This window comes from Branchiostoma lanceolatum, chromosome 8, assembly GCF_035083965.1.
Source record: "Branchiostoma lanceolatum isolate klBraLanc5 chromosome 8, klBraLanc5.hap2, whole genome shotgun sequence".
NCBI lineage: Eukaryota > Metazoa > Chordata > Leptocardii > Amphioxiformes > Branchiostomatidae > Branchiostoma > Branchiostoma lanceolatum.
The window spans coordinates 15,767,612-15,790,656 of NC_089729.1; the positions used below are offsets into that span (position 1 = coordinate 15,767,612).

At 42.5% G+C, this 23,045-nt stretch overlaps 3 protein-coding genes across 3 annotated transcripts; 1 reads left to right on the forward strand and 2 right to left on the reverse strand.

Annotated features, from left to right (window-relative positions):
- Positions 1 to 521: 521 nt before the first annotated feature.
- LOC136440331 (uncharacterized) lies at positions 522 to 9,904 on the forward strand. Its single transcript, XM_066436299.1, has 18 exons — positions 522 to 711; positions 1,165 to 1,311; positions 1,913 to 2,099; positions 2,548 to 2,618; positions 2,914 to 3,163; positions 3,467 to 3,702; positions 4,139 to 4,225; positions 4,335 to 4,465; positions 4,817 to 5,048; positions 5,259 to 5,424; positions 5,894 to 6,000; positions 6,506 to 6,592; positions 6,705 to 6,795; positions 6,954 to 7,064; positions 7,616 to 7,809; positions 7,929 to 8,037; positions 8,291 to 8,430; positions 8,816 to 9,904. Exons 2-18 carry the CDS (start codon positions 1,285 to 1,287, stop codon positions 9,191 to 9,193), a joined length of 2,604 nt encoding a protein of 867 aa, XP_066292396.1. The 5' UTR covers positions 522 to 711; positions 1,165 to 1,284; the 3' UTR covers positions 9,194 to 9,904.
- LOC136440332 (uncharacterized) lies at positions 9,537 to 21,744 on the reverse strand. Its single transcript, XM_066436300.1, has 9 exons — positions 21,475 to 21,744; positions 19,897 to 19,993; positions 18,255 to 18,425; positions 17,666 to 17,845; positions 17,110 to 17,183; positions 16,151 to 16,348; positions 11,629 to 11,856; positions 10,386 to 10,529; positions 9,537 to 10,149 (listed from the first exon to the last, which is right to left on the reverse strand). Exons 1-9 carry the CDS (start codon positions 21,712 to 21,714, stop codon positions 10,021 to 10,023), a joined length of 1,461 nt encoding a protein of 486 aa, XP_066292397.1. The 5' UTR covers positions 21,715 to 21,744; the 3' UTR covers positions 9,537 to 10,020.
- On the reverse strand, positions 13,392 to 15,422 carry LOC136440347 (dual specificity protein phosphatase 18-like). The gene is made up of 3 exons (XM_066436339.1): positions 14,895 to 15,422; positions 14,247 to 14,393; positions 13,392 to 13,853 (listed from the first exon to the last, which is right to left on the reverse strand). Exons 1-3 carry the CDS (start codon positions 15,227 to 15,229, stop codon positions 13,535 to 13,537), a joined length of 801 nt encoding a protein of 266 aa, XP_066292436.1. The 5' UTR covers positions 15,230 to 15,422; the 3' UTR covers positions 13,392 to 13,534.
- Positions 21,745 to 23,045: the final 1,301 nt, after the last annotated feature.

The following is a 23,045-nucleotide window of genomic DNA, read 5'->3' on the forward strand; positions in this document are numbered from 1 at the left end:
AGCCCCGGTAGACACGGTTCTGGCGACGTCGCCACCAAAACAGCTTCAGCCAATCAGAGGGTTTGCTAAACCTCATCTAGAGCAAAAGCGCAAAGGACGCTGGGAAGCTATCAACCAATCAGGTTACGTCTCACATCGTTACTTTAGGTTCAAAACAAATTTACCACCAAATTGTGCCAAATAAGGATAGCTCATTAATTAGTCATGAGCAACTGTCAGTAACGTCGCCAGAACCGTGTCTACCGTGGCTAAAGAGCAGGGCCCCTACGCGAGCGAGCTAACGAATCGAGCGATAGGGGCTCTGCTTTCAGGAGGGTGGAAATCCACGGCTGTGGACGGACTGACACTAGTCTGAATTCATCACCAAACTTGATGAATCCCACGGCCGTGGAACTCACCTATCAACGGTCTCAAATGGCTCAGCAAGTTGAAAGATATGTACAAACCGTTAAGGTGCTCCAGTACGATAATTTTGGAGAAAATGTGTTGTTTGAAGGTGACACACTTTTACCATCTTTAACATAACTACAACAGGCAGAATCTCGGAAATTCCTTGAAGAAGGCATCTTGTGTGGTGAACCTTACCATGAGAACGCAGCTGTGGAGTTTCTTGACAAGGTGTTCAAGGAACGGTCGGTCCTCTTCCTGGGTTGCGATTTACAGCACAACATCTACAAGCGACTCCTGGCGAGATTCGTCACAAATGCTCCGGTATGAATCATCTTTGGTTTCAGTACCACATCAATTGAGAAGATTCGTTTCAGTGATAACGTTATACTTGGCACAACGCACACAAAGTGTACATGTTTTATGCAGTCTACCATATGGTAGTAGGAAATAATCATTTGGGCCCCATGTTTAGCTAGATAACAGTTTTAACATCAGTGATGTGACTGTCAGTATCAAATCAGTACTGTACAGTGTATATGATTTTAGTACTGCAGGTCTGCTATTAAAAACAAGGGTTGTTGTTGAAGAGAGTGTTCGCAATCGGATGACCGAAAACGTATTGCGATTGATACATTTTTGTGGTATAAACAGAACCATCCAGCTAAGTAAACGTGTGTCCATGCTACTATCCAAAGGAACACGAAGTAACAGTGGTGCACATATACTAGTTGTATTAGGGTCTATTCACTGAGAACACGCCCCCCACCTTGTCAGGTTGACCACTACACGTTTGAGTCGTCTGAAAGCCGCAGTTTTTCCCGCCATGGCAGCCTGGTGACTCTCAAGGCGAACCTGGAACTCTGGGAGTTTGTGCAGTACCTCAGCACGGGGAGGATGGAGGAGAATATACACCCCGGGCAGGTGGGAAAAAATAGGGACAGTTAGAGAAAGCATTTTTTGGTAGATTCCTTTCACATTATTTTATCAATATCCTGTTAAATCATTATATCATTTATATCTGACTACGAACAAATTGTAGGAGCAGGATCTTACTCCTTCTCAATACCTTTTATGAATTATGAATTATGTGCGGATGCCACATATTGTTTGCAACGAATTTGACCTTTGCTAAGCCATTATTAAGTCCTATCTTCTCACACAAGTGTATAAGAAGTCCTATCTTGTCACACATACGTATGAGAAGTCCTATCTTGCTACTCAGGTGTATGAGATGTCCTATTGTCACACAGGTGTAAGAGGAGTCCTATATATTGTCACACAGGTGTATGAGAAGTCCTATCTTGTCACACAGGTGTATGAGAAGTCCTATCTTGTCACACCGGTGTATGAGAAGTCCTATCTTGTCACACAAGTGTATGAGAAGTCCTTTCTTGTCACAAGAGTGTATGAGAAGTCCTATCTTGTCACACAGGTGTATCTTAAGTCCTATGTTGTCATACAGGTGCATGAGAAGTCCTATCTTGTCACACAGTTGTATCTAAAGACCTATCTTGTGACACAGGTGTATGAAAAGTCCTATCTCGGTACTCAGCGAGAAGAGTACCTTCTCCAGCAGCTTGCCCTGGAGAAGCAGGCCTCGGAGATCGTCTTCCACACGTCCAGCATCACCAACGCCCTGGCTACGGACGACGCCTTGGAGTTCATCTCTAAACCGGCATTACAGGACATCTACAGCAGCGACCCCTTTGGTAAGGGATAGACCTACGTTCATCTACCCTGGGAAACCAGACACCGTATATCGGCGCGCCACCAAGCACCGCACGCGCGCCCAAGCTTCCCCCCCCCCCCGCTGCCCCCGAAGACCGACCCCGCCCCAGTCTCCGCTGTAAACCCAAGCTCCGCTAGCCGAATACGTGGAGCTTGGGTTTACAGCGGACAGTGGGGCGGGGTCGGTCTTCGGGGGCAGCGGGAGGGTGGGCCGAGAAAGCTTGGGCGCGCGTGCGGTGCTTGGTGGCGCGCCCATATACGGTGTCTGGTCTCCCAGGGTAACGGTCATCTAGCTCTATGATCATTCAAAGCAGGAAAACAAGATACTATTTGGAGATGATAATATCCAGTAACACTGTATTAGATACCCTGAGTTCTCCGTCTGCTACAAATGTTTTAATTTCATATCTTTCATTTTGAACCCATCAGGCGTATTCACAGACGAGCACGTGACTAGGTCCCTGGACGCAATGAAAGCTAGACGGGACAACCTTATCAAGGTAAATTATCCTTTTCATGTAAATACATGAAATATGCAGGATTCAGGAACATAGTTGATTCTATCAAATGTTAGATCGCATGTCTGGTTAAGATTTCAAAGCTATATGTATTGGGAACGCTGATAAGCTAGGAATTACGATCAGTTGGAAACTAGAATGTTTATTAAGCTGATCGTCGTTTGATAGAAATTCAAGAACGACAAAAAATGCTGTGGTTGAAATTTCTTTACTGATCTACTGTAACAATAGATTCACAGATTTGTCGAAAAGTAACCATTTGCCAACATCATTACAGAAAATCCACGAAGGAACCAAGGTTGTGACGCTGTTCTTCTACCACGGACTGAAGGCTGAGCTTGACCCGAACAAAGTCACGGACCCCAAGAAGCGGCAGATGGCCATCAAGAAGTACGTGGAGGTCATCAAACTGTGCCAGACCTTCGTCACCAGCAAGAGCTCGCTGGAGATCCGCATCGTGGACTGGACGGATCCAGAAGAGCGCAAAGAGATCGACAAGGAGAAGTTTGGGTTGGCCAGACTTAAAGGTACGTCAACGTCAAATATAGGCAAAGTTTAACAAGTCTTGTTCTAACAAATACAAGGAGTTACTGACTCCTGGCGTCACGTGAGATAGGTGAGTGGGTCAGTATTCCTTAAGAAGGCCAAAGTGTTCACAAGATCGGCGAGTTGGATAGTTGAAATTTTGGTCAAGACATGTAACCTACAAATAGGATTCCCCTAAGGACATATATTCGTTTTGCTAAAACATTAAGAACGCTGTAGAAAGAATCGTGCGAAGACACAGTGATTGTCAAAGAGTCTCCACCTACAATTTTGTTTATGTGTAGGAGGCGAAGACGAAGCTATTTTTCACGGCCATCCGGCGACAGCTGGCAAGAAGGCTTTCGCCGTGCAGCTGATCGCCATCAACGGAGAGGAGACTGCGCGGAAGAGGAAGATTTACGAGAAGTCTCGCGAGAGGTCGTGGAGTCCCGAGGATTCCGTGAGACGGCTGCTGCAGGAGGTGCTCAGGGCTAATGGGGAGCTGGTGGACAAGCACGGGGAACACATGTCAGCTATCAAGGTATGGGTGTTAACTGTTAAAAATTATTATTACAGATATTGTTATCACCTATCGGATTGTTGGTTTGTTTGTCTTGTTGTGTGTAAACGTTTTTCCCGCTGGCCCGGGTCCAAGGTGGCAGGCGGATATGAGGCGGAAAATGGTGTAACTGGAGACCTGCAGGATGGAAGGCTGATTTTGCCCGGGTCCAAAGTTGGTGCCGTAAGCTTGGTCCGGCTCAATTGTCTCACAAGAAGGCAGGAAATTCACAAAATTATCGAGAAATTCACAATAATGAACAATACGAGATATTCGCAAAAAGGTATGCGATAACCGATATTTCTTTTTCTCGTTTGCCGTTTGGAGCAATGTAAAGTGTGTATACATGTGAATCATGATGTTTCTTTTGAGATAAAAATGTTGAAGTTTTTCGTGCCTATGTTATTTCCTTCATCAGAAAGGGGACCTGGAGATGTTACAGAACATGAGTGAGATACACCTACTGACCAACAAGAAGCTGGACCAAGGAAGCAACTTCATCAAGGTGTGCCTTGTAAAATTTCACCTCCGTCACTAATTGTAATACGATAGTGTTTGTGTTTGTACATATAGTATGATGATTATTGTATCAAGTAAACATTATTTTATTACAGATCGGCAGCGGCAGTTTTAGCACGGTGCACAAGGCCACACGGCAGGGGCGAACGGTAGCGGTCAAGATTCTCAATGAAGTCCAAAGCACAAGAGAGCTGAAGGCCTTCCAAGATGAATTCAAGCTTCTAAGGTACGTTGGAAGTTATGACCTAAACATTCTGTAACGTTTTCGCGGCAGGCAGATGTATGGCAGTATGTCACCCTAAAGGGGCGAAATGTACCACCAAAGATGGCATACCTATATTGCAGTATAGGCTAATAAGTAGGGAGCACCACCTGGAGCCTCGTTTTTGTGCATGACCCAAAGCTGACCGCGGGAAATTCAAAATGGCAAGAGGTCTATTGTCGTGATTCAAATACACTACGCTCTCTGTTATTATTACCTTTTCTAGGAATGTGAAATTTACACCAAGACTCGGCAGCAACTTTGACCACTTCTTGACGTTGTTTAACATTCTATATCTCCGTTGTACCCAAATAGAGATATGAAGCACCCCAACGTCGTCCAAGTTGAAGATTGCATCGTTCAGGACAACAGACTAGGTATCATCATGGAGTTCATGGCAGGAGGAAACCTTCGTGATCATCTCAGGAAGTCCGGAGCTCAGGAGAAGGACTTCGTACTACGGTTCGCTGAACAGATCGGTCAGGCACTGGAGTACCTGCACCTAAAGGACGTCATGCACAGGGACGTCAAGCCGGAGAACGTCTTTGTAAGTCTTTCCAAAATGTGCCGAACGTATTCATGTGCTTTAACTAAGAGTGGCTCATAGTCTTTCTGCGATAGATGTACCTTTAAGACCTTAACAATAGGCAAATGGTGGGACAATATCGTACAATGGTAATTGTGTCTTCTTCGTCCTGATTTAAGACACTATGATTAATAATGTGAATTGTTATTACAAAATGTACACGGATGTTAGATTTCAGAGGACCACAGCATCTTCAAACTGGGCGACTTCGGTCTCGCCAGAGTGACCGAGGGCACACGGCAAACCAAGACTCTCATTGGGTCCTACCGCTACATGGCTCCGGAAGTGATGTCATCGCGCGGCCACTACTCCAAGAAAGCAGACGTTTACAGTTACGGTACGCCAAGATGGTTTGCTTCTTTGTTATTCGTAACTAATGTTTAGGTCACAACTGGAAAAGGGGGCCCTGCCGGGCAGTTCACGGGCTGTTTTGTTTTGCACTTTCTGGCGTAACCCCTACTTGGCCCCGTGGCCGGTGGCACCCTGTGACTATCGGGCTATTTTTGGCCATACCGGGGCCCTGGAAGTTTTTAAAACGGAGTTTAAAAAATCAACGCGGGGACCGGTAAGAAATAGGCGCCGTGAGTTACTCGCGAGAACACCGAGAGGTATCCGGCAGCCCACAGGGACACATTTTTGCCATCGGGCCCGGCCGGGACTGCACTCCTACGGGCTCCGGTGCAAATGTGACCGTAGCATTAGTTGGTGAAGGGAAACCTTTGAAAATTGTATCAACAATTGGCACCAAGTAGTTGAAGTAGCCATTAGGGAATCCTTTTTTCTAAAAGCGCTGCTTCATTTTGCAGCTTTATGCTTGATCGAGCTCATTGGTGGAGAGATGGTCTTCAGCAACATCGCCAAACACAAGGATGCGATGGACGAGAAGCTACGTGGTGGACTACCAGACATTCCGGTAGTAGTTTGCTGCGTTCTAACATTAACTGAAGAATGTTGATAGCACTAATTATACGAATGTGAAAGTAACCATATTCGTTAGGTCATCAAATCTAATTGCCAGTACTTTAAAAGTCAACTGAGACATATTTCCATAGCATGTAGTATTGCAAACTTAAGATGTTCTGTATGATGTTTCTTTATGTATTTACTGGAATTTTTTTAATGAAAATAATCGTTAGGTCGCCAGATCTACGCATATTAAACACCGTATAGACACCGCTTATTTCGCCTAAATCGAGTTCATCATATAACTCACTTTGCTATTGAAAATCGAAACTTCGTTTTTCTCTCACTCAAACCAAGTCTAAGTGGTCGACATTTGATCGATCAATTTCTTGCACAACTGAACACCACAATGTATCAATCAATCAAAGTTTATTGCACAACAAATGTAACGGGTACAATGTATGGCAAGTTCGTAAGTAGTACAAATATATGATAGTCCAATTTTTCCCTCTAAGAAAAACTGCGATGAGTATGGACCGAGGATGAAGCCAACCATTGAACGATGTCTGAAAGCAGAAGCGCAACGACCCACTATGGCTAAGGTAAAATTTACCAACAATGGCATTGTCAATCTGAGTTCTAATTTTGTCGTCTCAATATCGCATGTCCGCAAAGTAGATTCAGCGCTTAATAGTCAAATCCTTTTCCAACCAGGTGTTGCAGATGCTGTTTGGTGCCGCACCTGTGAAGACTGACACTGGACACCTGGAGCTTCTTTGCCTAGGCACAGGAGATGCCGCAACTGGTAAGTCTTTGAAACTATCTGTCGAAAACTTCTTACGTGATATGTCTTCCATACATTGCTTAACAGACCACAGTAGAAAAGGTCACTCATAGTCTGCACATAAACCTTACGATGCTGTTTTTTTACTTAATTTTTTTTCTTCATTTTCTATGTTTCAGCCGCATTTGAGGGAAACCCTAGTTCTTCGGCGATGGTCATGTTCAACGGTTCTCCGGTTATTCTGATAAATGCCGGACTGGGAGTTCTCCGTTCATGCCAGGAGCTTGCAGGTGGGATTGTTTTATCAATATGTCTCTATTATCTGATAATCACATCATATCATATAGGAACTCATATCATACTTCATTCTAACACATTATGAAAGACAACCCAGTTATCTTCAACTTATGTAAATTATGCCAATGAACAGATACTGCTAAAGCTCCCGTCACAAATAAGAAATTCAGCTCGGAGAGCTTCAAATGTGCATTTTCGGCCGAAGTACGGCCGACGTCCTGTCGATTACGCGGGCTTCGGGCGATTTTTAGAAATCAAGGTTGATCCAAATATTGGCCTTTTACCAGGTTAGTCGATTCTGACATCGTCCATGTCCAAGAGATGGTACCATCTCATGAGGATTTTTAGTTTTTAGTGTTCGACGGAAGTCGCCCGAGATTTTCATTGGAAAATACGGTCGCAACGCTCGGGCGATTTTGAACTTCGGCGAGCTCGGGCGATTTAGAAATTCGGCCGACGCTCGCACGAATTGTGACGCCGGCTTAACCGACTGAATGAATAGTACATGACAAATATGACACTGAAAACCTAATATCTTCTACAGGGCAGCTGCCAGATCTGGTCTTCGTATCCTCGCGCCATTCTGACCACGCCGCTGAGCTGTCAACACTGGTGACTCGAAAGCTTCTTCGGCGAGGAAAACAACAAGGAAAGGATACTAACCTGACGATCATCTGCCAGGACAACGCCCAAACTGCCCTGCAGCGGCGATGCGAGGACGACTATATAGTCGATACGGTATACACACCTTCCTTTCACAAAGTCATCTTTATGATCATCGTTATCATTTGAACTATCATCAATGAACAGCCGACTGCATAATAACCTGTGAATGAGTAGTTTTCTTTATTTTCCAGGGAGAACGGGTCACGTGGATTTCCTGTGAACCAGACAAAATGTACAAGGTCAACACTTTAGCGGGAAGACTGGGGGTTCAAATGTTTCCAAGTTCATCCAAGACGACAGGTTAGTACCTTAACGTTCCAACTAACAGCGCATGCCACACATTCTTTATACAATACACCGAAAAGGACACATTATTAGTCAAATGTCGTATTTTTATGATAAAGATTGTACTACTGGTACATGGTGCTATGATTAGGACGCAGCAAAGGCAGTGTCTTATAGCTTACTACACTCATGATACTGGCACATAATTTCTAACTTCGTTGTAGCTTGTAGGGATCAACTTTAACATTTTATTTTATACTTGCCAAAGGTTTTGTACTTTGCAACAATGAACACCCCGTACTGCGCTACCTGGTGTACAAGGGAACAGAACAAGGTGGTACTTATGACACGGACCGTGACGTGGTGACCGTAGTGGAGGCAGACAACGCATTGACTGACATTGGACAGGTGAGTTCAACTGAAATACCGATGCAAGTATTTGTCTTCCATATGCGCTCCAACCAAATTCAAATTCCCTATTTTTCAGTCAGAATAATTAATGTACAATGTTTTTCAAAAAGCCTTTGTCACTAAAAGCATTACCAATATTCCCGGGTCGGCCGCCCGTATAGATATCTAATAGTGACTCTCGAAGCAGCTTAGCTCACTGAAGAGCTTTTCTTTCGCTGGTCGTGACATAAAAAGACTGTATTTATAGGTTCATTGTGCGGGGAAATTCCCTTGACAGCCTTTTTTCGACAAGCACAATGAACGATGGTCCAGAGTCAGGGGCACTAACCACTGGACTACGCACGCTGCCCAATGAGTGACCACTGTTTCATCTGTCGTGTAGGTGACCATGGGCGATAAAGTGTACATGATAGGACCCTGTGCAAAGACAGAGAAGGTGGAAGAACAAGCACCAAACCTCCGCTTCCTCGAGCGTGGTGAAACCGTGTCGCTATCGGCCTCCACTGCTGATCGTGGCAGCGTCACTATCGGCAGTGATCTTGCACCAATCGCAGAGAACGACTCAAGCGACATTGAACAATATCCCAAGGTCGTTACGGTCGTTGGAGAGTGCCCAGCGGAGGGATATGGTCCAGAGGAAAGTGGCACTACCGGGAATCTGCTCACCACGACTGGGTCAGAAGAAAAGAGCTGCACGGACAACCACGAAGACCTAACTGACGATGTGTACCCGAGTGTCCGAGACGCCGTATCATCCTAAGAAATGCTTCTAAAGACTGTGGTCTTTTCAGACGTATTTGGTATTATGATAGTGTAGATACGTGAGTACAAACGGATTTGAAGGATGTCTTCATTGTCTTTATAAATGACATGCTATCAAATGATAGAGCATGTACGCGTGGTTATCAAAATTCCTAGTATTCTCTGCCATTCCTAATGGAAGCATGCCGTTGGTCATAATTATATCTTTAAGCATATTTCAGACGTTAACACGCTTGTGGTATGTACTTCATATTTGCATATGATGTTACTATTGGTTTCTCTCCTAGGGCAAAAATTTTTAAGAGAGAAAACTGGTTTTGAATAACGTCGACGTCTGACCGTTTACAAGGACAATGACAATGCACTTTATTGCATATTCATGCCTAACATGGGCTAAACGCAATAGCTAACATGAAGTAAATGAAAATAAAAATTATGCTATATTCCATATAAATCTACTTGAGTCTCTTCTTTCTTCTTGAAACATTTGTACACCAATTCACATAGTTTTTCAATCATATCGTAGTTTCTAGAAGACATAAAACATGTGAATAACTCGTTATTTGTAAGATGCACATATTTCTTGTCTAGTTGTATGGAACCTACAGGGGGTCTGCGCATGTATGAGTATAGTGAGCATTCTAAAATAAAATGTATTTCATCTTCTATACAATCTATCCATACAAAATCTATACAATCTATCTATACATTCTGTAGGCCAAAATACACCCTCCCCAACTTGTTGACCTAAAAATTGATGTGAACTTGCAGTAGGATCGTTTCACTGTACCTGTAGCACATTCGATCATTTAACAAAAGCTACATTTATACCCTTCCGTTGGAAGTCCAGTCGTATTTCATGTAAGTGACCTCAAACGTTCCCTCCTCCAGTAGATTCCACAACAGTTGTCGCTTCTCACCGGGCCCCATGTGGTGATATGTCCACTGGATCAACTAAAAAGAATAAAGGGAAATTTGTGAATATATGATCAAGAGAAAAATGTTGACACTTTTTTCGCGACCTACTCAGATACATAGTCCTAGTGCCCTGATCATGTAAGTGTGATCATAACAGACTTGACGGCATTTGAAAGGGCGACAAATAAGCTTTCGATTGATACGAAATGCAAGAAAATGACATTGCTTAAACATCAACCAACACATGATCGACCAAATTCAAGTTGACTTACCTGTGCTTTAGATGCCCCAAAATCTTCTTTGTACCACTTGAATATCCTGCTAAGGGTGACGACTTTGTTCACCACGTCAACCCGGCAGGCGTCGTGTCCCTGGAGGAACGCCTCTGTTGCCATGTCCAGCTGTTTGTCGATGGCCTGCGGAACGTGTAGTTTTATGATGACCACATGTAACCTGAAACACACACACACACACACACACACACACACACACAGAGAGAGAGAGAGAGAGAGAGAGAGAGAGGGAGATACACACACACACACACACACACACACACACACACACACACACACACACACAGAGAGAAAAGAGACACGCCAAAAGTTATACCTCAATAGTTAGGTAAGAAAGGATATAACTATTCATAATGTAATCAAGCCTGAGAAACATCATAAGGGCCATGCAACCTTAAGGTCATATTCATGTGTTACTCCGCGTGTAGGCTCTAAAAGATTCCGTACCCAAAAAAATAACGGCTGCATGAACGTGTGTTTATATCCGTGGGAAACTGCCTTTTAGCCAGCTGGAGCCCAACTCATCTCAAGCGTCAAGCAGATGAAAGCATGTTTGTAACTGAAGAAAGTAGCAGGTAAAGTTCGGCAGCCGCGCGCGAGGTCGGACGTGTACAGCCCGGCGTTATGGGTGATGCGGTCGTGCGCTTACAGCTGGAAAGTGCATTTTGGGGGTGTAGTTAAGTGCAGTTTGTAATTGCTATTAAAAAGATTATAGCATGCAAGCCTATGGGGCGAAAAAGGTCATGAATGAGACCTTAAAGGCAGGCTAAACTTAATTTCGTAAAGCATACTGCAGTATGTTAAATATACCACTAAGACCAGTTCTGACTTGTTTTACACTAGTCCATCATAGATTAGCGTTTTTACAACATTTGAAATTCGCGGTGTGATGATGCAATACTGGCGATGTCCAAAGCCCTTTGACCTTTGTGGCGTCAGATTCCGAGTCGGAGGAATGGCGTCTGGAGTAATTCCTATGGCGCAGGTGTGGCCGACTCGGAATCTGACGTCACAAAGGTCAAAGGTCTTTGGACATCGCCAGTATTATATCACCACACCGCGAATTTCAAATATTGTAAAAACGCTAATCTATGATGGACTCATGTAGAAGAAGTCAGAACTGGTCTTAGTGGTATATTTAACATACTGCAGTATACTTTACGAAATTAAGTTTAGCCTGCCTTTAATACTCGTACACCAATAACTACAACCTCGTCCGTACCTCTGACGTGTAGCAGCAAATGGCGGGACAACTTCGTGCTCCACACACCAAAGCAAAGTGGACTCGTGGATCAGTATCCAGGACTGCACACATCAGTCTCGGGTCACCTTTGGAAAACGGTTTGAACGGCCAGTACCAGCACTTTGAATTTGCTCGCAAGATTCCATTTTCGATATCTCCAAGACTGTAGAGCTCTCCCCCGAGAATGTAGCGTGCTTTGAAGAAGAACTGTAAGAGGAACAATCAAGTATGTCCTTTCTTATTTTACAATTCTAGTAGTTATTTTATAAGGATGAAATTTTAAACAAGCAATTTTCAGACAAGTTGAGTAATAAGTTCATATTAGTTTCAATACAGACAACAGATAGTAGCAAAGTTCATGGTTTCTTCTGACATTGATCTTTCGCATTTTGTAGCATTTTTCCTGTTCTGTTAATTTTGATTAATAGTTCTAATGTTACTTAAAGAAGGGTCATGTCAACCCCGCAACTTATCAAGCTGTATGCCATGATTGCCGTGCCTGGCAACATGTATCTTGTTATCACTTGAAAGGTATGTATTCCAACTGTGAAAAGAGATATTCGTGATGTCATCTCCCATAAGACGGCCTAGTCCGTTGAGGATGAATTATTTTCAGATAGATTCTGTTGATCTATAGCTGGTTTAGCTTGGATACCATCCTCGATCCGTGGTAACCGCTGGCTCTCCATTTTCTCTGACCAAGGACACAGCAAGCATACATTTTATGGATGCAATCAGCGGGCACATTGGGTTTCACTTCATTCCCCTTCAAAAGTAAGGTCAACATGACAAGAAAATGCCGAAAATAGACGGCCGTGGGGTAGGTAGCCTTGAGTGTAGTTGTAGAAGTTACACTGTTGAGGTAGCCATGAGTGTAGTTAAGTTGCAAAAGTGACACTTGTGAGGTAGTCATGAGTGTATTTGTAGAAGTGACACTAGTGAGGTAGGCATGAGTGTAGTTGTAGATGCGACACTAGAAGTGTAGTTAAGTGATACTAGGCTTCCACACTAGTGTCACTTTGTGCAGCACCTAGCTACCCACATACCAAATATCACAATCTATCCAGAGGCTCTTAAGATATTACTCAGGATACACACGCACACACACACACACACACACTCACATACACACAAACACACACACACACACACGCACACAAATGCACAGTCTCACGCACGCACGCACGCACAGACAAAATGAGCCCAAAACTGTACTTCCACTTTTCACGGTACTAAATAAACACAAGTCTCTCTGCTCAGACGCATCTATTTATATCTAATTTGCATGATTGTTAAAAACTGCATATAACGTTATATTTCTGACATAAGTATACATAAGGCCACACACGACTTGTAAGTAACGTTACTGGTAGAGCGAGGCATGTCTAAAACTTTGACATCTTATTGTTATAAATCGTAAATGTTAATGTATAATAAGTTCATATTATCCTCCATTAATGTATAATATGGTCACAGTTACTGTATTGCATAGTTATATAGCAATGTTCTAACTGGTTATGAAGCTGTTTACTCTTGCATTTTCAAGAGTACGATTCCATGCAACATTTCCACGATTCCTGAATGAAATAAAGTAAAACTACAAACCCTGCAAATTACTGCGACTGTAGTTTTGTAGCCAACAGTACAGGATGTCGGGAAAGACCCTGGACTTGTATCGGATCTTTTCATCATCTCTTTAGAATATTCGACAAGGGAAGCGATGAGTGGAGTGTACTGAATAGGATAGGAATCAGGCTTACGTTCTCAGTATCAAATCCACTTTTGAACGCAGCACATGATAAATACAATTCCTCGCAGGGAGATCATATCATCTACCCCGTAGACTCTTCTAACTGAACCCAGTGTTCTAAAATAACTCTCGGTATCATTCCCAGTCATCTAGATCAGGCAGACTGCTGACCATAGAGCGGGACCCTGTCGTGCTATTCTCCTCCCCGTGTCTCCTTCTCCTCTCGCGCTTTTCCAACTGCTCCAGCTGCTTGTGGAATCCCTTATTGGGCAGCACGCATGGTCTGCAGTGCTTTAGGTACATGTAAGCGCCGGCTAGCGACATGTGGCGGTACTTCAGGAGGTAGGCTAGGCACACCGTGGCAGAGCGACTGATCCCCGCCAGGCAGTGCACGAGCGTCCGTCCTCCCCTGTCCTCCTCGTCTTTGATAAGCTTTGTCACCTCATCCAGGTACCTACACAAATTGAAAAACCAAATCAAAATGGTTGACAGACTAACAAGAGAGGAAGAGAAACTCAAAGGGAGAGCCTGCAAGAGCTGAGAAAAATTTTTTTAAAGACAAGCAGGTAGATAGAGAGAAGGAGAAAGAGAGAGAGGGGAGGGAGGGAACAAAAAAAACCCAAGCTCAAAGTTCAAGACAGGTAGACAGATCTAGGTCGTCGTGGGAGGGGAAAAGAGAAAAAAGACCCCTAAACTCAGAGATCAGACAGAGAGAGAGAGAGGGGGCGTGGGGAGAGAGAGGGAGAGAGAAAAGGAAAGCCATTCAGCCGGTATACGTAGACAGGCAGACAGACAGACAGAGACATAAAGACATAAAGAGAGGGTTTAAGGACTATGCTGTCGTTACCCGGTTATATCCTCGGTGACGAAATCCTGTATGGGGAAGTGTAAACATCGGATCCCTCCCCCCGGATAGTCCGTCTCCTGTACCGCCATGTTGATGATCTGCGTGATGCCATGATATTCCAGCAACTGTAGATCTTCGGCGGACGACCTAGAGACAAAATTAAATGTCTAATATTGCTCTTTTCTTGAACCTTTTTTTAAAGCAAAAAAAAAGGTTCCTTGTGTACTATGTCTATCAACGTTGAGGGTTTCGGCAGACGACCTAACTACAAAATGTTTCAATATTGCTCATTCATAAGAGAGAAGCGTAGTTTGTCTTTTTTCTTTCAAAATACAAAGCAAGAACACATCCGTGTAAATAAGCTTTGCCTGAAGTCCAAGCCTGAAGTAATTTTGCCAGGGACAAAGATACACAAGAAAACAATATCTGAAGCAACTACATAGCTTTTCCAAAATCTTCCAAAAGTTGCTTGAGTAAATGTTTTCTTGATTAAAGTTTCAAGACTTTTGTTCTAAAGTTAACAAAGACATAATATTGTGGTGGCTAAGGTCAAACTACCCTGGGAGCCAGAATCTAGCGGGCCAGTGGGAAAAATTCAAACCTGAAAGACGTAGACAGACCCCCCACACGAATAAACCAAAGCCGTACCTGTTGCTGATAAACAAGCCTGACGTGATGGCGTCCAGTCGGAGATCCCACCAGCCCCTGATTTGGAACCACCGCTGGTCTCGGGGCGACAAGACAACCGCGCCGTCTACCAGGAGCCCCGACGGGCTGCCGAAACTGCTCGGCGGCGTCTTCTCCTTCCCCAAGGTCACCTTGAGAGGAACAGGTTTCGTCACGGCGTCCCTTTTCGTCTTCTTTGTCGTCTCGGTGGGTCCTCTCGCTTCACTCAACCTGTCAGCGACTTTCCGAACTTTAGAGTGGACTTGTTTGCCGTCGTCGCGATCAAGTCTCTTCCTCTTTCCACACGTTTTGGCCATATTTTCGATGAGATTCGCACAACTAGCTTGTCGACACTTCGAACGCTCTCGATCGGGCACAGCCGGTTTTGTTGTGTTCTTTTTTCAGTGTTCGACGTTTCCTTGAGAACGACAATGGGTGTTCCAAGAATGGGTGCGATGCACAAATGATGTTCTGGAACACGTTTGTCGGCCATGCAGCAATCCAGTTTTACGCAATTTGGTATTAGTTCTTGTCCAGTAAAAATACCCCCAACATCATTTGTATGTTCCATATTCTATTCATAATGAACGTGTATAAGGTGAATTACGTTCATTCCCTCACAAACTGGGAAATGCATGAATATCTTATTTAAGAGAGAAATTATGATTGGCTGAATAACCGTTGTTGTTTGTATGTACATATGTGTATTTATATCGCATAACCTGTGAACCGGCGTAGCATACCTGTCCTGTGCGTTGATGGGACGTATTGTAGAATTTGGTGGGCAAATACTACAAATATTCAGAATTTGAAAAATCTACATTCAGATTCACATTTATAACTTCTTTGCAACTTATTTCCAACAAATTCCCGTCATTTTGTCCCATTTCCATGATAGTTCAACGACGAAAACGCAAAACCCGCAAAATCTTGTGTTCGGTGGTTCGTCGGAATGTTGGACACAATGTCGGACAAGTCCAGCGGCGGTGGGAATTGCATATATGATATTTTTTCAAGACGTTCGCACGACTCTACAAAGTCGTAATGAATACTACTGCACAGTGTACTTACAGATAAGGTAGATTCAACTTATGATGTAGAAAAATAACCAGAAACATTGAATTTTGTTTTATGTTCCGATTACAATACGTCCAAGATGTGTAAGACCACTATGTTTTGTATTCAGTTAATCAATTGCAATGTAACTAACTAATCTACAGAATGTTGATGCTACATACCTTGCTCCTTGATAATAGTCCAGCTGGACTCCCCATCCTAGCATTCCAATGGATAACAATACAGTTGTAGATGTTAATGAAGAACGCCATCGTCTCCTCTCTACTCAACGTTTCCAGTCGAGCCCTTTGCAGTTCGTATGCCACACTCTCAACGACTTTGAAGTTTGGATCTCGCGCGATCCCCAGGTAGTCTACGGTCTGAAAAATTCATCTAGCCTTTAACGATCCACCACAAAAAAAAACATTTTTTTTGCGTGGACGAAGGTTAGTCATCCAGGGACAAAGATACACAAGAAAACAATAACTGATTTTAGTAACTATAGATAGCTTTTCCAAAATATATTCAGATGCTTGCGTAAATATTTTCTTGATTACAGTTTTAAGACTTTTGTTCTAAAGTTAACAAAGACATAACATTGTGGTGGCTAAGGTCAAGCTACCCTGAGAGCCATAATCTAGCGGGCCGGCAGCCAGTTTCTTTGGTGACGCTCAAGACAGTATGCTTACCGGTCTAGATTTGCGCTCCGGAGGAGTTGTTAGCCCGAGCAAGTTGTTACCCCGAGCCAAGCCCAACTCCCCCGGAGCGCTAATTTAGATTGGCGGGCAAACTGTCTTGAGCTCCCGAAGAAATCGCTAGACCAGTTTGTTTGTTTGTTTTGTTTTGTTTTATCTAGATCTCAATAGAGAAACCCTATTCTACCTGGAGTCCACTTACATAATAAACTACTTGAAATGTAAACAACAAAGAGTTATACAATTGGTAAACAGAAAACTGAACAAAATCAAATGTAGTGAACTTAAAAGTGAGTGGGAGAAGTCAGAGGTCAAGATAAGATAACTGAAACATAATCTGCGTATTGTATGCAAAGCAAACCAAAATTATGCTAATTGACAAGAACCAGTTTGCGAACGTCTGGCACCCATTGTAGAGTGAATATTGAATTATGTGTGTCTCTTACCTTTCCGTCAGATGATACGTACTGGGCATAGATTTTCTTCATCAAAACTTGCAACGATTTGGAAAGCTCAACAGCTGAAAAATTCACATCACGGACTAAGGACATGTACAGGACATGCTATTGAATATTGCCATAAACACATTTACCATTTGAATTATCCAACGAATATATGTATTGTGACAACATGTCTACGTGTTTATGTAAAATTTTAGTATTAAATTGTAAGGCAGTTTGATTATATATTGCATTGGTCAACATGACATAGAGCAAAATGTAATTCTGGTCGAGTCCTTACAAATATATTTGTACCTCTTTATTTTGCATGATACAATCTATGCCATGCCTTTCCTACTTTACTGAGTTTTATCATAGGCACATTTTAGTAACTATTATCGTGCATACAGTCATCTTTCTTAGCTACTTCTGTTTCAAGAGTAACGTCCTTGTATAACTGATGTCTTGCATCAAGGAGGTTTTATACAAAACCTCCTTGCTTGCATGCAGACATCTTTGATAACTAATTCCCTATTCAGATATTGCTGACAGAATGTCGTACCTTCTCGTGGGATGTTGAGTGACACTGGGCCGGCATTCAGAGCCTCCCATTCTTCGTCATCCAAAAGCCTGTACAAAATGGCGTCCGCCCTGAACTGATTATGGTCGCCTTCTCGGGTCAAGCGGTGAATGAACTTGCGGCGAAGTAACTCCTCTCCGACAGCTCTGGCTTCATGGTGATCTTTAACGCATGGATGTTTCACGTTATTGGTGTATGTTACAATGACAATGATGTAGTTTGTATCTGTAAAGCCGGTACTACCACCCTTTTGAGTGACACACCATCGCTGCTTATATTACACTGAACGACCTGTCACAACCTAGCTGCAAGCTGTGTATAAAGCTGTTCAATGTGGATGCTCCTAATGTAAATGGTGGCAACAAGTTTCAAGAATACAAAGAAAATGTGCATATGTCTTTTTCCGTTTACAAGAAGACTCACAACGCAAAAGTGGTATTGAAATCACAGGATATATATGTATAAGATTTTTATTTTTATCAAAGATAACTTAGTTTCCTAAGTATCGGAAGCTTAGAAGTTCAGAAAGAGCAAAAGCTACATTATACACCAGATCATTTCAGCACCTTACCGTAGGAATACTTTTCATTCAGTGACAACCACTGAACAAATTCCTCCGCCACGAAAGATTTCCTATATAACCTGATGCCACGCCTGTGTGTCTGTATCAGTCCGCTGCTGGTCAAGTCCTCCACCACGAAGGCGTACGGGTCACGTTCACGGTGTTCTGTCAATGACGAAGCTAAGCAAGGAAAACAAGCTCTCAATGGGTGTCCCTAAAGCCCCCCCTCTCACTGGACCCGCGGCATGCTGGCGGCGTCGCTGCGGCCGATCGATCGCGAACTGAATCTCATCGACAAAAAACGAATCTTTTCAAGCTTTGTGTGCTTTGTTGTCTTTTTGGTCATACTTGTAAGTTTTGAATGATATTCCCATCATAAAGTCGAGTAACACAAATCCACTTTAGGACGCAACGACGCCGCCAGCGTGCCGCGGGTCGACCAGTGAGAGGAGAGCTAAACACACAGACATGTAACAGTGTGGCTGTATTAATGGGTCATTCCTGCCTGTCTACAACATTAGAGCAGAGCCACACCAGACATCCAATTGTCCAAGTATCCTATTATACCCAACAGCGGACAGACACACCAGGACAAACAAACAAACGCACTGATTACATATCTCCGTTTCCACGGAGGTATCAATGCTTAATATGTAGTTACATGTACGTATTGACTGACTATGAAGGCGTTAGAAGTCTTATGTGATCTCTAGTGCAAACCACAACGTGAGAACCCTTAGTCCGCTGACAAAGCAATGATATATATTTCTTCTTTAAACCAAAGGAAGCATGTAGAAAACATAGAGACTAATAATGAACATTTAGACTATAGACAAAGTTTGTATACACGTATGGCAGTATAACTAACTAAACATTGATCAGCCTTTTGACAACGTTTCAAAATGATGATAGCGAAAACGTATTTGATATCGTTAAGTCATAATCAACCTTAAACGGTTCAAATATCAAAGGAGAGACCACTCATTTCAGTCAGACAACGCCTGTATTTAGACGCTCAATAGACGTGTAGACAATACTAGAGTTCGACGACCTCAAATCTTCACCAAGCAATGTCATCTTCTTAACTATGGAGATGAATCAAATGCTCACTCCTACGTAACTTGCCTATGTCATATGTATGAATTCCCGCCATCTACCAATATAATATGTTAGTGATGCCTTTGCTCATTGAACAGTCATGATACTTGAATAATGATTTAATAGCTAAAAGAGTGTAAACATAATGTATGGGAATTTGCTAATCTATATATCTTCTTCCAAAAGTTATTTATGTTGCAAATACTAAAGTGCTACCCTTCTCCAGGGAACTCTTATGGCATTTCCTAATTCATTACGCAAATGTCGTCCAAATTTAATTGATTTCTGGATGATAATTCACATTTCTCTAGCCTATCTGTGTCAGTAGCAGGAATATACCATTATTTACCACTTAAGTATTATTCCTTTATCTCATCAATTATGCACATAAGGTCATATTTAATGAGTATTGACGGTTGCAAATTTCGCAAAATGGCTTCCTGGGTTATGCAGCTCAACCACGCCACAAACACTGCAACAAACTCTACCAATAACATTACGTTCTTGGCAAAGGTGATAATATGAAAAGGAAAAAGGATAACTTGTTACATACCCATGGTCATAGCACCCATGCAGGGCACGGCTGGGGCGCTAGGTGGAGCAGCGTTGTGGATAACTTCGTCAACCAGCACCTGTAGCTCATCTTTTGTCTATTCAAAACGTATATGATTATTATTTCTATGTAATACTAGGGGGGTATTAATTCCATTACGCAATTCAAAATATGGATATGGTCTCTCTAACCACAGAAATCACAAAATTTGGGCAATCAATGGAGTCTAACCCCCCTGTACATACCCCTTGAAGTTTGTACATGTTCTAATGGGACTAGTCTATTTTTGCAATGGGGGCGATTTGGGAATAGTCTATATCTGCGTGGAGAATAGATTTGGGTTCAGATATTCACTTTAATGTCTTCTTACCTCAAAGTACTTATACTTTAAGGCATTAATTATGTTTGCTAGCATGCCTTTATACTAGTTTAGCACAAAGTCATGGTACAAAATTCAGGGGGTATGTACAGGGGGGTTAATATTGAAAAAATTACAAATTTTTTACATTTTCATATTCAGATAGACCGCCCCCATATTTCTAGGTGCGCATTTCAGCAAAAACTGCACTTTGCGAAATAGAAACAATACATAGCCGCTTACGAAGGAGAGGAATTGTGACTTGAGAAGCAAAGTTAACGGGTCCCATTAGTAGTCAACAGCCAGGCTTAACCAACTAAATTATGTACTTATTACAAACATCATAAAACGGATGGGAATTGGTTTACTCTCTTCGCGGATTGGCTCAGCTGCTATATTTCCTATGAGAGGAATGTGTGTGTGCACAAGTGGCGATGTTTGCTAGTAAACACGTCACAAGATCCACATACATGTATAAGATCCGCTTTTAAGCTTGCTTAATGTTAACCTAGCTGCTACGTAACAAAACGTCTTGTAATTGTATCACTTATGATTTATGTTCTGCCACTTATTTGAATTTTCAACCATTTATTTTCACACAGATGTTCAGAATGAAAGCCACACTTATTGACTCTCCTTTTTTTCTACACCAATTTTCAGAAATCTGATTAGCAGAGCAGGTATTTACTCAAAGTTGTTCCATTTCTAATACTTCGACCTCTCATATGATTATATAGAGAGAACCAAATACTATAACGTTAACAATATCAAAATAAGTTGTCCCAGCAGACATACACAATACACGATAACGTTGGTCTTGTTTCAAACTTGTCAAGCATACGACAATGTTACACGTTCTGTTTCAAGGCCAGAAGCCTGTGCACACTGATAAGGCCAGATAAAAACTTCATTCATCCGGTTTGACATTTCGACGTCCGCTAGTCTCACAATCATGCAACTTGCCACAAAATTCTAGACTACAGCGATCTACGGGATGGCTGTTACATAGAGTTCTGTATGACAAAACATGTACAGGACTAAACAAAATGTATTATACAATGTATACATGACTTTTAACCTTAATTACTTATTGTGTGTATAACAAAATGACTGTTTTCCCCCAGGGTTCGCCCTTAGTAATAGCCTCTGGCTAGTTGGGCAACCCTGGCATGAACATGCTGAACAAACAAATAAATAGAGAAATAAACTGAGTTGCTTACCAGGGTCGCCAGATCATCGTACCCTCCCACAAATATATCGTTGAAGAAGATCTGCGGCATACTGCGCTTTCCCGTCCTGTTCACCAGAGTTTGCATCTCCTGTGAGTCGTAGTCGTCCAAATTAACCTCCACGTAAGGAACACCGAGGCGAACCAGCTTGTTCTTCGCGGCCACGCAGCTCGGACAGCCGAGTACGGTGTAGACAATGACGCGGCCCTTGATCTGCACGCTTTGAGCCATTGCCACAACTTCTCAACACAACCTCCGAAGACAGGATGACTTATGCTACAACGCTGTGACAGCAACAGGCTAGCATCTAATGTGTTTAAAGACCATTTTCTGTCTAAATGACGACTGATTTCTAGCAGCGCTCCAGCATAAGTCATTAAAGTTGTTAGAGGACAAGGCTCTAATGGGTGGCGACGGCGACCACAGTGCTTGGCTCCTCAAATTTACCATAAACAAACATTTACATATTTCATTGAGGGCCTACTCCACTAAGCATTAGGTAAGGTGGGGAATGCCTCCATGTACCAAGCATCATTCGTTCACAATACAATTGACATAGTTTACATGAACAAAAAATTTTAAGAAGGTACAGGCCATGATATTTACTGTGATAACATTTTCAAAAGTATATTGGTTTCTGTCGATGACATAAATTGTGTTTGAAAATGGAGTCGTCTGGAACGACATGTACAGAATCAATACCATAAGGCAGACGCTATTATCATCAGCAGTGTGTACCTTACAAAGCCTAACGGCCATGTCAATATTGATAGGTTAGATTAGTCATCATAGCATGATCAGATGTTGTCCTTAGTAAGGGGCAACTCTTCGTTTCTTCATTGGTATACCCACCTTCACCATTGAAGGCAACCAAAGCAATATTAGGGCCCAAAAAATGGAAATAGACAAAATGCTGAAATCTTTGTAGTAATGTCATTTACTAACAAAGTTTAGCCCATTTGCTTCATACCCTGAGCATTTTAAATCCCCGCAAAATCGTGCCGTACGATGATCCCCTTAATTTCGCGAGCCTACAAAAGCTTGGGCCACGATGTTCAGTGAGTTCTCACATCACAACAATGTCGCCTTTTTGCATCATGGACGTTGCGATAGTGTTGTTTGAACTAATCATCTATAGAAATGACTAAAGAAAATTGACCGCTGATAATTTCTTCACTCTGCAAATGCCTACCAACATACCAAAAATCATAAAGATTCATCCACGACTTTTCGAGTCATGTTGTTCACACACAGCCATATCCCCGAAAATATATCGCCGATAACTCAAGGTATTGTCGACTTTACCAAGAACTTATTTATTGCTATAAAAAGATTTCAGATGACCAATAAAATGATTCGGTGGTGACCAACTTTGCAACAACAACGCAAGATGATACAAAAGAAAATGCCTAGCTTTTTTTGCAGAATGCAAGCAATAGAATATTTTCTTACACAACGTTATGCGGAACCTTTCGGGCGTCTACCGGCATGTGAAAGATGAATGCGGGTAATCACCCTGGTCCTTCACGTGACGTCCTTCATCATTACTTAAGAAACCACGA